General features: G+C 45.1%; 1 protein-coding gene across 2 annotated transcripts in view; it reads right to left on the reverse strand.

Annotated features, from left to right (window-relative positions):
- MDN1 (midasin AAA ATPase 1) overlaps window positions 1-15073 on the reverse strand; it is a gene marked incomplete at both ends in the record, with an annotated part of 158020 nt that overhangs the window by 23369 nt on the left and 119578 nt on the right. The window contains 11 exons of one of the 2 annotated variants that reach the window (XM_079716367.1): window positions 1377-1514; window positions 4603-4764; window positions 5505-5668; window positions 6085-6237; window positions 6830-7056; window positions 7311-7796; window positions 8666-8781; window positions 9313-9418; window positions 10587-10713; window positions 11242-11388; window positions 13256-13415. In XM_079716367.1, the coding sequence (XP_079572493.1) occupies window positions 1377-1514; window positions 4603-4764; window positions 5505-5668; window positions 6085-6237; window positions 6830-7056; window positions 7311-7796; window positions 8666-8781; window positions 9313-9418; window positions 10587-10713; window positions 11242-11388; window positions 13256-13415 (1986 nt within the window). Of the gene's footprint in view, window positions 1-1376; window positions 1515-4602; window positions 4765-5504; window positions 5675-6084; window positions 6238-6829; window positions 7057-7310; window positions 7797-8665; window positions 8782-9312; window positions 9419-10586; window positions 10714-11241; window positions 11389-13255; window positions 13416-15073 lie in introns of both variants that reach the window. The other variant, XM_079716366.1, reaches the window with a different exon arrangement.

The following is a 15073-nucleotide window of genomic DNA, read 5'->3' on the forward strand; positions in this document are numbered from 1 at the left end:
CACCAACAGATACTTAGAAATATAGATGGGGTGTACCAATACCAGCCTCCTGCATCTTCTTCAACAAAAAGGGATTATGCTTGACAAACTGTTTTGCCATCTGCTTTTTTATTTAAGTTAAAAAATGTCTCCTAGATATATTTCCATGTTGTCACTTATAAACCTATCTCATTGTGTTTAATTATAGTATCGTTCTGCATGAATAATATAATTTAAATAATTCATAATTTTCACCAGTATAAATAATGCTGTAGTGAGCATCCTTGTATAAACACACTCCATTATACACATATTTATTATCTTGGGCCCTTATTAGCATTTGTACAAGAAAACATGGAATTCCTAGGTCAAAGAACACACACAATTTAAAATTTATTAGATACTGCCGAACTGTTTTGATAGCTTTCTATCCCACTTAATGATTTTTACATTGGATTTGTACTTTTCTGTTAGGTTTACTTTTTCCTTTATTTTTCCATTAACAAAGTACTATGTGCTAATTAAGTTAAATTTGAGAAATGCGGATAAAGGCCAAAATAACAATAATGTGTATGTTATCTGTGTATATATATCCACACACATAATGTACATGAGAGCTATGCCACATAAACGCTAGCATTACTCTTTTGTTTTTTTTATGTTTCCAATTTTCCCTTCAAAGGAAGAGAGGAAGCTTGGATTGGTTTGTTCCTTTATTTTTAATAAGTATAACCATACCTTAAACAGAAATTTACGCAGTGCTCTAAATTTAGAATATAAGTGATAAAAAGTAATTCCACTACCTCTTCTTTCTTCAAGTCATGGTTGATTAATCCAAATAAAAGTAGTGTGTTTAAAAAAATGGTCCCAAATGAGATTGGAATTTAAAAAAGCAACACAACAATCTTAGTCCAAAGCATCTAAATATTTCAAAAGCATTCTTGATTCCAAATAAAAAAGGATATAGATTTTAAAAATTTCACCATGTCTTAAAGACATACAACAATAAATCCTATTAACAGCAAACACTGGCATTGTTGTTTAATGCAATTATCACTTAAAATAGCCAAGCTTTTTATCCCTAAATGAACCACTACCAAAAATGCTCTCTTAGAAGTCATCAGCAAAAGTTTCCCCATTTAAAATAAAAAATTTTTTAATCATTTCCCTCCCAAATTATAGCTACAACCAATGGCTGCGCTGCAAAAGTTCCTTTCTGTGGTCTTTAAGCTTTTAATTTACATCCACTCCCTAAGCTCCAGTATTCTTAGGTGCCTAGATCACAGTTTGAAAACCATTAACCTAGTAGAAAAACCATGTATATATGTAATTTAAATAGTGAAAAAGGAGTGAGCTTCTGTAAACTATATACATACTTCATGCCTGTGAAGACGTACCTGTTCTTCATTTTCTATCTGGTCACTCACATCCTTCACGCCCTCGCCTTCTCCAATGCCACCTCCCTCATAGTCATGGAACTCAGTCGCTCCCTCTCCCGCTGAATCTTCCATAAATTCTTTGGGCAAGCAAAATCCCTCAAAAATAAAAAGAGTGAAAGTTAGGTAAAAAAAAAAGCAATAAAGAAGGGATTTCCAGTCCTGCTGCAGGAGAAAATACTGTAAATAAATGATTAATTCTTTTCTAGCTCAGTATTTTAAATCTGATTGAACTACAGTAGACTTCTGTTGGTGACAACAGTTATTATGCAGTTTCAAAGCTTGAATCAGATTTAATATACAAGGTTTTGAGACTTTGTGGAGGCCTCTGGCATGTAGTAATTTGTCATTTGCTAAGACAAAAATTTGAATGAGGTATACATTAGGACGGTATTTAAGGAGCAAGTTATGGGGCGGGGTGTGGCACAGAAACTCTCAGTGTCTAAATCCCAAAGGGGTTTTGTCCTTCTTTACTTCTCAAATTAGCAAGCCTGAAAAGAAAGAGAGAAGACATGTAACCCCAGAGATACAGCAACTTGAAAGCAGATGCTACAAGTGAGAGATTTAATTTCCTTTCATTGAAGAAAATTTTGTGTGATGCTCCTCAAATAAAGTCATGTTAATTACAACACAAAAAAACATGCCTTCCCCTTCAGCTCTTGAAGTAAATCTGTCACTCTCAGGGACCGTGCTGTATCTGGCCTGGGCTGTCTGCTGCCAAGGCACCTGGCACCCTGGCACCCAGCATGGCAATGGGGTCTAGAGTTAAGAACAAGGTCAGACACAGCAAGACTTGTGAAGAGTTAATAAAACTGTATTTCATGTCAGAAAATAGCCCAGGGCTTCCCTGGTGGCGCAGTGGTTGAGAGTCCGCCTGCCGATGCAGGGGACATGGGTTCGTGCCCCGGTCCGGGAAGATCCCACATGCCACGGAGCGGCTGGGCCTGCGTGTCCGGAGCCTGTGCTCCGCACCGGGAGAGGCCACAACAGCGAGAGGCCCGCGTACCACGAAAAAGAAAAAAAAAAGAAAGAAAAAAGAAAATAGCCCAAAACCAAATATCAACTACTAGTGTGTGGGACAAAAGTGAACAGAAAACGAAGAAAATAATGGCTCTCAATCAGAAATTTTATCAGAGAAAGTACAAGCTATCAAGATATTTGCCAATCTAAGGACGAGAATGTATTACAAATAAGCTGTCAACTAACAAGACCAAGTTCCAAGACCAACAAACACTGATTGTGACTTATTTACACAGAACTAGCTTCCTATGGATTAAGTGCTTTAATCACAACCAAGATCTATTATCTTTTTTTTTTTTTGGCCTCGCCATGTAGCACGCGGGACCTTAGTTCCCCGACCAGGGATTGAACCTGTGTCCCCACTGCAGTGGAAGCTCGGAGTCCTGGACCACCAGGGAATTCCCCTAAATCTATTATCTTAGCACTGTGTCTAACCTACTTTCAAGTTCCCTGAGCACTCCTCAGAGAGGACAGGAACACAATTCGGACATTTAAATGAATGGAAAGGCAAACTCACCTTCAGGGCATGTATTCTTAGAAAGTCGATTGAAAAATACATTTTGGTTAAGACAGTGAGATATACTATTTTAAAGAAATATGTTTAGATGCAGGCAGAATCAACCATAAAGGAAGGAGATTCAGGATGTCCTTCTGCAGGTCATGTTACTACAGTGGCTGCAGCTGGGACAGCCACTGAGCTCCCAACACTTTGCTTTCATCAAAACCACTTCTACCCCACACTGCTACCCCCAAACACACAGAGGTCTGACAGCCCACGGTCATTCTAGAACTTGTCAGACAAGAGAAATGGTGCAAGTGGACAAACGTAGCTAACCCAAATCTCAGGGCACCCTCAACATACACTGTCCTGCCACTGTCTTCTACGTGCAAGTGTTTCCTCCAAGAAGTGATGGGATGTAAGACTGGCTCAGTGCCCATCAGATAGAGGGGGCAAATCTGAGAGGCATTCATTTATCCATTACTCAACAAATGTACGTACTTATCCTCTAGCTACAAGGCACGGGCTTGCTCCCATTTTTTTTAAACCATTTCCAGTATTCCAGATACTGAGAACTAAGAACTCTTCACTGTTCACAAGAAGCCTAGACCTCACCTTCAGTTTGTAAATTCCTATCTTCCTCAAGTGCATCTCACCTATACTAAGATTCAGAAAAGATCTTAAAATACTAGGGACAAAACAAAAACAAAAACAAAAAACTATATACTTAGTTGAAGGTGATTCTCACAAAAATGCAAATCTCATTTGTAAAATGAGGAAACTGAGGCTAAGTGACTCACTCACTCTGAGTCCCAGAACTGGATACCCTTGTGACTGGACTGAGCACGCCAGGCTGGGCCTGTTAGTTCTGACTGCAGCTCCTGAATTCCAAGGGTAGGGTCTACAATCTCTATAACTCCAGTGATTTTCACAGCACTGGGTACATGGCTGAATCAATGAATGACTTCCCTATTAAAGACGCCCCTCCTAACATTAAGAGCCCCGTTACCATTTCAGCATGCGTTAGTATAAACGACCAAAAACTTAACAGCCTTAAGGATTCATCTGTCCTACAAGCCTAGCTCAGAGTTATCAGAAGATTTCAAATTGGAGACCAGGAAAGAAGGGTGTGAACAGAAAGCAGCAGCCTTTAGACAGACTGTGGAGTCTAGGGAGCTCCCCAGTGAGAGACCTTCAGGTTCCAAACCTTTAGTGGAAAAAGGATTAGTAAAAGGAGGCCAGACAAAGCAGTAAAAAAATCCACAGGGAGAGTGAGAATTCCCTGGTGGTCCAGTGGTTAGGACTCTGTGCTTCACTGCCAAGGGCCTGGGTTCAATCCCTGGTCAGGGAACTAGGATCCCACAAGCTGTGCAGCCAAGGGAAAAAAAATTGTATTTTGTAATTGTCTTAATACCTTTGAGAGAATGCTTTCCACCTACAAAAACATATATATATATATATGAATATATATATATATAATATATATAATATAAATATAATATATATATATTATATAAATATATAAATATTAAAAATTCCACAGAGAGAGCCAATCACCTCCTGCTATTTGTGAAGGCCCAAAATAAAATCCCATCAAACCAAACACTAACGGGTATGGAATACATGGGTACCTGCTTCCCCGTGGTGCTCCATGTAAACAGTCCTTACCTTCTGGGCAAGTTCCGTAAAGATCTGGGCAAGCACAGAGAGCAGCTTTGCAGTGCTGCGGTGAGTTGCCAAAGACACGGTCAGGAAGAAGAGGACGAGGTCTGAGTACCTGGAGAGCATGGGCACCAGGCGCACCAACAAGCGGCAGGACTGGGTGAAGAACTGGGGGCAAAACAGATCAGAAAGGCTGCTCACACCAGGTCTCCTCTGGGGTGACCAGGTAGTGACAGCGGTTGTACCACCTTGTGAATGTATTAAAGGTCACTAATGGTACATTTTGTTTACACACACGTACATAACACCTGCTCACTGAGATCTCATTTACACAAACCCTCACAACACTACACTTTAAATTCTTAGTCACTTAAGTCTCAGTTAGTTAACAAGGTTGTTTGGTGTTTAAAAAATATGTTTATATACAAATTCTACTGGGAATCAAAGTTGGCACTGGAGGCAATACTACAGAATAACACACAAGTCCTCAAAAATAAGTTGCCTCTCTGGACTTAGGGAGATAACGTCATCCTCTTCTGGCTTATTGTGAAGGGACAGGTGTTTGCATAGTGCGGCCATTAAGCCTTAGTTATGGCGGCAACATCCACCATTCACATCAAATCCCAGAAGTATGTGATTAGGATGTGAAAGAACCCCAAGATAATGGATATTCTGGATTGGCAGCATTTTTGCACCTATGCGTCTTACAACTGTAATCCTTAGTCAGCAAGCCCTAAGCTTTCCAAAGTTTGTCAGTGAGGTTTACATGTATAAAGACATCAAGAGATTCTTAGTGATTCTGCCGAGGAGGCCTGCTTTGGGACCACCACATGGAGCGAGGTGAAACCCCCTCTGCCTCTGCTCAGCCCACCTGGACAGCAAGAAGCCTGTAAGGAACCACTGGTTACCGTGTGCTTCGCTGCTGTGCCATCCTCGCCAGACGATTTCAGCCTCTCCAAGAGCTCAGAGACAGCGGAAATTATTTTCTGCACATGCAAAGTGCTCACATCGGCCCAGAAGTCATCCTCTAAGAGTTTTGTTAGATGTCCTGACTGCAGTCTCTCAAAGCCTGCTGCCTCTTTCATTCATGGAAGAGAATGACATGGTAAATAACAGAAAACAAACTTTTCATCTCCATTCATCCAATAATCATTTCCCACATCTGGCCTTCAATATTTAGCCACAAAAAAAGATCATCAAAATAAAAATTAGGGCTTCCCTGGTGGCGCAGTGGTTGAGAGTCCTCCTGCCGATGCAGGGGACACGGGTTCGTGCCCCGGTCCGGGAAGATCCCGCATGCCGTGGAGTGGCTAGGCCCATGAGCCATGGCCGCTGAGCCTGCGCGTCCGGAGCCTGTGCTCCACAACGGGAGAGGCCACAACAGTGAGAGGCCCACGTACCACAAAAAAACAAAAACAAACAAAAAAATAAAATAAAATAAAAATTAAATCAAGTAAGAAACTAGTATTTTCCTGATCTCAGACATACCGTCTTCTTGTGGTCCTGTTTGGTGAGTGTTCTCCTCTGTTTTTTTACTATTTCTTTCTGCTAAGTTTTGGATGGCACAAAGGAGGGCCCGGATGGCAGTTTCCATTTGCTCCGAAAAATCCTCCACAAACCCTTCATCTAGCATTTGGTTTCCTAGTAAAGTAACGTGGTGCAGAACAAAGTTTTAAAAACTCAGTCATTGTTTCAGTGCCTCTGGAAATCATTACCAATCCTCATTTGTCATTTTAACGAACAGCCACCTTGTAAACACCTGCTATGGTTGAGCCACTGTCAAGCTGTGCTGGGTACAAAGAAGAAAGAGACACATTCCAGGCCTAGGTAAACCTATAAGGTTACTGTCTTGTATTAAAACAATTTTGCTAAAAGAATGCCAAAAATATGAAAATAGTTAAGATGGAATATATGAACACCAACTTAGTCCAAACATTAGCCAGCAGCTTTCCAGTCTAAGGACTTTCTGAAACAGCCAGTGAGCCTGTGCTGTCTACTTACTCATGTGCTATAAAGTATGCAACGTGATGGCAATCCAGAGGCAAGGTTCTCAAACAAAAGAGGCAACAGAAGTTAAGAGCTATGTGTTCCAACTATACTTCCCTGCCTTGGAACCCTGGACAGATACGTCTAGAACAAAACACAATGTGTCTTTAGGACAATCTGGACTTAAATCTGTAAGATGTCTTTCCTACACTGGGCTTTTACTCCCTTACTGAACAATAGTCCTCACCTCCTTGGCTGCCTGGGGTAAGCAGATGTGTCTTCCAAGTAGCGAAGTCATCTGTGGCTTTATTGATCTCTCTTCTTACATATTCCAGGCTCTTGACTAATGCCATTTGTGGGTCTATTTGCTCACCCTCTACCCCTGGAAGAATGAACAAGGACTCTAGGCCTTGCAAATGAGCTGACACCTGGGACAGGCAACTCAGTCCAGAAGAGCAAACTTCAAAATCTTTCCTGCAACAACAGAAATGCCATAATGTTGAAAGGAAGGTGCTAACACACACACACACTCCCTCCCTCCCTCCCTCCCACCACTAAAACTCATTGCATCTAAAGATTTACAGCTAGACGTGTGCCACAAAGTGCTATGAGGGTCCACTGGAAAACCAAGGACTGAAGCATAACCCCTTCCATCATTTCATCCCATCACTAAACCCTGACCAAGCGCCGCGCACACAGAGGCAGAGCAAAGACGCAGGTACACTCACCAAGAATGAAAGAGAGTCTCACAAGATTGCTGCCTAATTTTGTCAACATCAGCTTTCACTGTTTTAATGGCTTTCAGCATCTCTGTTAATCTCACAGTTGACTGTTGCCAAAGCTGGTCCTGTTTCCGCATCCGGCAACCAGAGGGCAGCTGCCTTCCAGGAACTGGGGATGGGTAGCTCCGATCTGACGGGATCAGGCCCAGCACCGCTCCAGAAAGCTGCCCCTTGGTGAGCTCTGGTCCTTCCAGGGAGGTGGCAGAAGGCTGACCCTGTGCCTGGGCATCACCTTGGCCTGCAGCTGGCCCTGCACTGGGGCAGCACTGGAGGAGCCAGGAGAGCTGCTCAAGCAGGATCTGGCTCTGCATGGCCAGGTGCTGCAGCCTCTCTGTCCACTGCTGCACCCCGTCCTGAGGGGGGAAGGCCACGGGGTAGACGGGCGGCCCCGTCAGCCTGCTGTCAATCTCCTGCACACAACTGAGGAGGTTCCTGTGCAGAGAAACAAACCCATGGGGATAACGCATGGCACCTTAAACTGTGTCACTGCGCTGTTTGTAACAGTAAATTCACTGATTTCTGAACGAAGTTTGGGCTTTTCCACATAATCAAGAAGAGAGGATGCCCCAGATAAGTAAAAAGTCTGTTCAAACGCCTTCCAAAGTACTTAAACCATCCTTCAGTGTAGCAGAAGCATCGGTGCTCGCTGCTTATCGCCTGCCCCTTACAGGCCTCTCACATCCAACACAGTCACAGCACCACAGTGATTTCAACCACTATGTTCTAAAAAAAAAATCTAGTAAATGTAGTAGACTTTGCTAGATAAAACTCTTATGAGTGGAGAATAAAATAGCTGAAGTAATTACAGTCTAGAAATACTACCTGTCAGCCAGGGATCTACTCAGCAGATGATGACAGGCTTCCTGTCCTCATCTTTTAAGTATCCCTTTCTATTGAGGAGCACCAGTGTCTGGTTCAGCAAATTGCAACTCTGTGATGCAAAAAGCCGACTCACATCTGATCTGTGCCCAGAGTCTGAGACACCCAATGCCATGAAAGCAACCCTGCCCTCGGCCCACACGGACTGCCAATCACGGACATCCTCATTCCAGACCCAGGTGTGTGGTTCAGCTGTGAACATTTTTACCGTCTGACTCGGCCTCGAACCATCCCCCAGAGGTGCTGCCAAAACCAGGGGGCAGAGGCATTACCACCGAAAGCAAGGGGCCAAGCCAAGGCAAACCCCACATGCCCCTTCGGACCTCAGACTTCACTGCACAGTTGGGAGCAGCGTGTGCAGCAACTCTGAGCTGCGCATAATACTCTGGATTCGTGCTGCAAACGCAGCCAGTCAGCGATACCTGAGGAGGATCCATTGCTCGGTCAGCGTGGTCAGGGAGCGCCGCTGTCGGATGAGCACCTTCATCAAATGCGCCGAGAACCCTTTGCACCGCTCCATGTGGCCCACACCCATCTCCTGGCAGGGGGAGAAGAGACCATGCTGAGGGGCCGCTGGGAAGTGCTGGGTCCCATGCTCCTGGAGGGGAGCCCCTGCTGGGGCGGGTTGTGGGGGGGTGCGGAGCCTGGGTGCGCTGCCCTCTAGAGGTGACACGTCCACCTCTGGGAGCAGTGCATCTCAAATTATGCTTCCATGGAAGTTCCATGAACAAGAACTAGTTTAACATCAAAATTGGGTATCAGTGATCTTCTCTCAATTCACAGGGGGGAAAGATCTGAGGGTGGCATTCTCCATTTGAAGTTTTTCTTCCGTAATTTTTCTTAAGGATTTGGTCCTGTTAGCAAATGTTGAATAACAGAACTTATTATAAAATGCTCTCTGATTAAGCACAAAATTACATTGATTTATATTGTAAGTTTAATGACTGCAGAAAGTTCAGTCACTTCCAGTAATGGGCTGTGATCACTGGACCAGGTCTGACGACGCTGCCCTGGATGAACAGAACTGGAGTCCCTGAGCCCCTGCAATCCCAAGGCTCTATCATCCTACCTTGGCGGGAGCTGCCAGGACTGCACTAAGCCTGGCGTGCCGTGCAAGACAGCGATAAAAATACTTCTGGCACCCCTCCCACGAAGACGAGATTTCTGTAAGCAGCCTGGGAAAGAAATCAACATGATTTACTTAATTAAAACCACTATCTCCACCCTAGATCCTGAGGAGTCAGAGACTGGTCCATTTAGCCACAACCAGAAGCCAAGAGTCTGAACAGATTTATCTCTGTGAGGACCCATTCAGTCAGGCACTCATCAGTCCTTTATACTTAGCACTGAAAGTAGAGTGGGAAAATAAACTATGACAATATGGCTTCCTTAATAAAAATGTTATGACTGTCTTGGCAGCGGAGTCTAGGGATCATAAATTCTGATGCCTACAGGGGCCATGCAGATAACACACATGGTTAAGGACAGCCAAGCACAAAATGATCCCTGGCGATGACAGCTGAGAAGCAACAGGGACCGTTACTGACCACAGTGAACCTGAGAGCATGTGTCCTATCAAAAGGAGGGCACTCTAGTCAACTTTCGACCACACGGGAAGGCAAGCACACTTGGCCAAATTTTCCCGAAAAACTGAAAATCCAGAATGTTTATGTAAAATGTCTACTTTTTACAGTGTTGTGTTGAACTCAAATTTAAAGCACTTGAGAGGGCCACTGAGCAAAGAAAACACACATGTATGCTGTACTCAGCTCATTTCCAACCAGTTCCTAACACAGAGGGAGCTCCATCTGTCTCCAAAGTCTATAGGCTCTCAAATTCAAGAACATATGGGAACTTAGGTTTATGTATATGGAATAGCTAAAAGGGTGGCCATTCTCTCACAGATTTTCACCTGTACATTCAAATGGAGTAGACCTCAGGAAAAATCAAAGGACCAAAAAAAATAATGGGAGACATGAATACAAGGAGGATGGAAAGAAGAAAATCAACAATTACTAACTAACTACTGACACTTGCTTTAAACACTCAAAGTGGCCCCTTGTCTTCCTTACCCCACCAGATCCCCAACAGAGCCCAAACCACCCAATATTTCGAATTCGTCCCTTACCTTTTTCTAATGAAAGAAAAAGTTAAAAAAAAAAAAAAAAAAAAAGAAAAGGAAATTAACGCTGGGTGCTCACCACCTGCCCGTCCTGAGCCAGGCACTTTTCTAAATGCTAATTTTATGGCAACACTAGGACAGAAGTACTCCTCTCCCCACTTTGGCAAATGAGGCCACGGAGGCTTAGCTGTCTTGCTCCATTTATAATTAAAAACACAAACCTAGAATCAGCCTCCTGAGTGCTGCTGACTATAGACAAGGCGCTCTGGAGATCCAACGGGTGAAGATGAAGCATCTCTTGAAGGCTTTTTGAACGGGCCCAGGAAAGACCTTTGCGATATGACAAACCTAGGAAATAAACAGCAGGTGGTTAAATAAAGAAACTCAGGAGAGAACAGATGTGCCAGGAACCCCCCAGTGCCACTGCTACTCAAAGTCAAGTCCTAGGAACAGCATCGCCCAGGAGCTTGTTAGAAAGCTTACTCTCAGGCCCTGCCCCACACCTACTGAAACAGAATCCGCTTCTGCACTTTGGCAAGATTCCCCAGGTGATTCATACACAAGTTAGTCTGAAAAGTGTTGCTCCCTATGCACGTTGGAAGGGCGGGTGCTGTACAACATATGGTGATGAAAATAAAAAACATATTTTCTGAGAAACCTCATTACAAAACTGTGAAACTACCTGGGAGTCACAAATGGTTCATCGTAGGATTTTCGTGTGTGTTGACTGGGACTCACACATTTCAAACCTTGCCTCCCACCTTATGTTTCCCACCACCTCAACTATCTCTACAAACTTGCCCCAAATCACCCATGTTATTTGTCCTCTTAAAATCAGGTGAGTACACTTCACTGGGCTTCCATCGAGGACCTTACCAGTTTTTGCAAGGTGTTTAAAGAGGTCTGCTAAAGCTCGCTGTTTCTGCATGAGAATGTGCTTGGCTTCTGAGCGCTGCTTCTCCTTCTCTGCGGAGGGATCCACCTTTAACCTCTGCAGCTCATTCACAGAGGAAATTACTTCACCTGCAGGGAAGACAAGGGGGAAACACGGAAATCCCCAGGAATTCTTAATGTGCTCAAATTACCCAAGACCAAGGACCTGTCAAAAACAAAGACCAGGTGTCATTCATCTTTATAGCTAACATAGTCCCTAGCATTTGGTAAATTCTCAATGATTAAACTGATCCAGACGAATGATAATGGAAAAATCAAAACACATGGGCTTCATCTCTCTTAACAACAAACAACCCAAATAAAGTAGGTATTCTGTTTTTTTTTTATTCAGGGGTTTCATAACCAATCAAGCAAAAAGCACTTATTGAACATGGATTATGTGCAGTGATTTACACTAAGAATTTTTAAAACTTGAGGTAAATTTCCAATACATACAACATGTATTGAGCTCCTATGCTGTACCTCGTACTTGGTAAATGTTCTTTTAATCTGCACAGCTCCAGAAGAACTTATTTGTAGCCACTCAAAGAGGCTCAGAGAAGTCTAGTCATCTTCTAAAGGCCATTCAGGTAAAGAGCAGACTTGAAGCCAGGATTTGAACCCTGGCTGAACCGACTCCAAAGCCCAAATTCGTTCTCCAGCATCGCACTGCCTTCCTGAGCACCCACCGGCACCTAGAACACCAGGGTGCTGCCAACCTGCCACAGGCAGTATTATAAGCTGACTGCGTGGCCTCCCAAGCTCACGTTGAAGTCCTAACCCCCAATACCTCAGAATGTGACTGTATTTAGACATGGGGCCTTTAAAGAGCCAATTAAGATAAAAATGAGGCCGGGACTTCCCTGGCGGTCCAGTGGCTAAGACTCCACGCTCCCAACGCAGGGGGCAAGAGTTCGATCCCTGGTCGGGGAACTAGATCCCACATGCATGCCGCAACTAAGAAGTCCGCATGCTGCAACTAAGGAGCTGGCGAGCCGCAACTAAGACCTGGTGCAACCAAATAAAGATAAATATATGTTTTTTTAAAGTTAAAAAAAAATGAAAGATAAAATGAGGCTTTATGGGTGAGTCCTAATCCAATCTGACTGGCAGCCTTAACAGAAGAGGAGATGAGGCCACAGAAGAGGCATCTACAAGCCAAGGAGAGAGCCTCCGAGAAAACCAACCCTGCTGACACTTTAATCTCGGACATTTAGCCCCAGAATTGTGAGAAAATAAATTTCTATTGTTTAAGCCACCAAAGATGTGGTGCAGCTGACCCCTGAACAATGCAGGCAGGGCATCCTGAGCAACGGGTAATAGGCTATTACTCTAACAAGTTTTTTTTTTTTAAAAACAAAGATCTCCCTGAGATCAGACTGTAGCCTCACTGAAGAAGGACCAGCTTCACCCTGACTGCACGCTCACTGCGGCTGGGGGGTGGGTTGAGGTGGGGGAAGTGCTGAAAGGCTGCCAAGGGCCCAAATGATCTTTTAAGGTCGGGATTCCCTTTCCCAGCCACTGCTAATATGCTGTACAGCACGAACAGGGAAACGAGACTGCTACACCTCTCTGAAGTGAAGGAAAAAAGAAGTGGACTGTGGACAAACCTCCCCTTTAACCCAAGAGAGACATTTTGAGAGGTGGGGACAGCCTCAAGACTCTAGGAAGCCCTTTACTCGTGTCCCCAACCAGCAGGAGCTGACATGGGCAGGGCTGCTGTAGAAAACGGCCTAACACTGCACCGGTGTGCACGGGAGGAGGACAAGGTGACCACCTGTGGGGTCTCAGCTGGCTCCTGTGTCTGGGCTCGGATGGTTTTTAACCCACTTGCTTAATTACCTGCTCAACGCTATTTAAGATGTCACAGAAGGACACAGGTATCTCATTCCAACCCTCCCACGCCACTGAGGATACCGGAGAGGGCAAAGCCCCCTCGTCCTGGGTGTGCACCCACCGGTGAACTGGTCGAGGCCCTCCACGAGGCAGGGTAGGGGGCTTCCCTTCATGAGCACCAGGCACATCTTCCTCATGCGTTTCACAAGCTTCGGGAAGCGACGCAGAAGTGCCCCCTCCGCGGCGGGAGAGGCGCCCTGACGCTGTTCTGGATCCACGGCCTGTGAGGCGGAGCACAGGTCATTCTCACTCCAGGAAACACAGTCCCAGCGCGAGCCTGCACGGGTGCTCAGTGTAAATGCTGCGCTGCTCCACACACACCCGGCTCAGCAACGGGAAACTCTCCTCTCCACGTCTCTCAAGTCTCACGAGAACAAAGGCATCATCGCCAAAATTAAAACAGGCATGAGCCGCGGGTATTCAGCGTTGTGCGTTGCTGCTGTGGGAGGTCCCCGTAGCAGAGGGTCCCCACCTCCCGCAGCGCCTCCTGTGCTCGTCACCAGGGGCCTGCGCTTCTGCTCCATGACGGTGCGGATCCGACAGCGTCACTGCTGCCTTTACGGTGCTGCACTGCACTGTGCTTCTCAGACACACAGGCGAGGCTAACCTGATCCGCCGAAGCTGACTTCTACCACCATCTCTCCCCTGCCTCCAATTCCTGACTAACAGTTCAAAGACCAGGATCCAGATACTACGCAACCACCAGAGGCCGATTTTCACTGGTTTTTTTCCCTTGAGAATCCCTGAAATTCTGGGACTTCCTTGGCAGTCCAGTGGTTAAGACTCCACACTTCCCCTGCAGCGGGTATGGGCTCCATCCCTGGTAGGGGAGCTCAGATCTCACATGCCACGCAGCACGCACCACCCCCCAAAAAGGAGACCTGAAATTCCTGTGCTGTCATCAATAGTAAGTTTAAAAATTTGATCAGCGTGACAAGCGGTGAACTGATGAATACAATCAAAAGAAAATTTGGCAGCCATATCATATATGTGCGGCCATATCATGGCTGTATGCTCAATTTCTATTATGCTTTCTGAACTATTAAAATATTAAAAATCGCTTGAGGAACTCCACTGCTAACTCTATAGACCCAGGGTGAAAAGCACAGTAGGAAGACAAAAGTCATTACTCCCTTAAGAGTGCTCCCAGACTTCCCTGGTGGCGCAGTGGTTAAGAATCCGCCTGCCAATGCAGGGGACACAGGTTCGAGTCCTGGTCCGGGAAGATCCCACATACCGTGGAGCAACTAAGCCCATGTGCCACAACTACTGAGCCTGCGCTCTAGAGCCTGAGAGCCACAACTACTGAGCCTATGCACCATAACTACTGAGCCTACACTCTAGAGCCCGTGAGCCACAACAAGAGAAGCTACCATAATGAGAAGCCCGTGCACTGCAACAGAGTAGCCCCCGCTCACCACAACCAGAGAAAGCCCGTGCGCAGCAACAAAGACCCAACGCAGCCAAAAATAAATAAATAAATAAATAAAGTTACTGGGGGCAGCGGGGGTGGGGGGCGGGGAGAGTGCTCCCTATACGCAGTGATTATGAAGCAGGGACATCCTCCTGTGACAGGCCTGCTCACCCAAGGTCTCGAGAACTGTTTAAATTTTCAGGAATTTTGCAAGCCAGCTCTTAACTCTTGGCGCTTGAAACTGGCCATGATGAGAGTATATATGTTTCTACACCACTGTCACCAGCAACCACTTCAAACCAGCAGATCACTGCACACAGTCACTCCCTGTACAACAGCTTCATCACGTGGGAGCCCAAAGGCAGCTTCAATATCCTATTCCTAAACTGATGCTTTAAATCTTGCCTCACAGGTAGATGAACTGTTCACAGGTAAGCACAATAGTCGTTTCCACAGGCTAACATG

This window comes from Hyperoodon ampullatus, assembly GCF_949752795.1.
Source record: "Hyperoodon ampullatus genome assembly, chromosome: 12".
Taxonomy (NCBI): Eukaryota; Metazoa; Chordata; class Mammalia; order Artiodactyla; family Ziphiidae; genus Hyperoodon; species Hyperoodon ampullatus.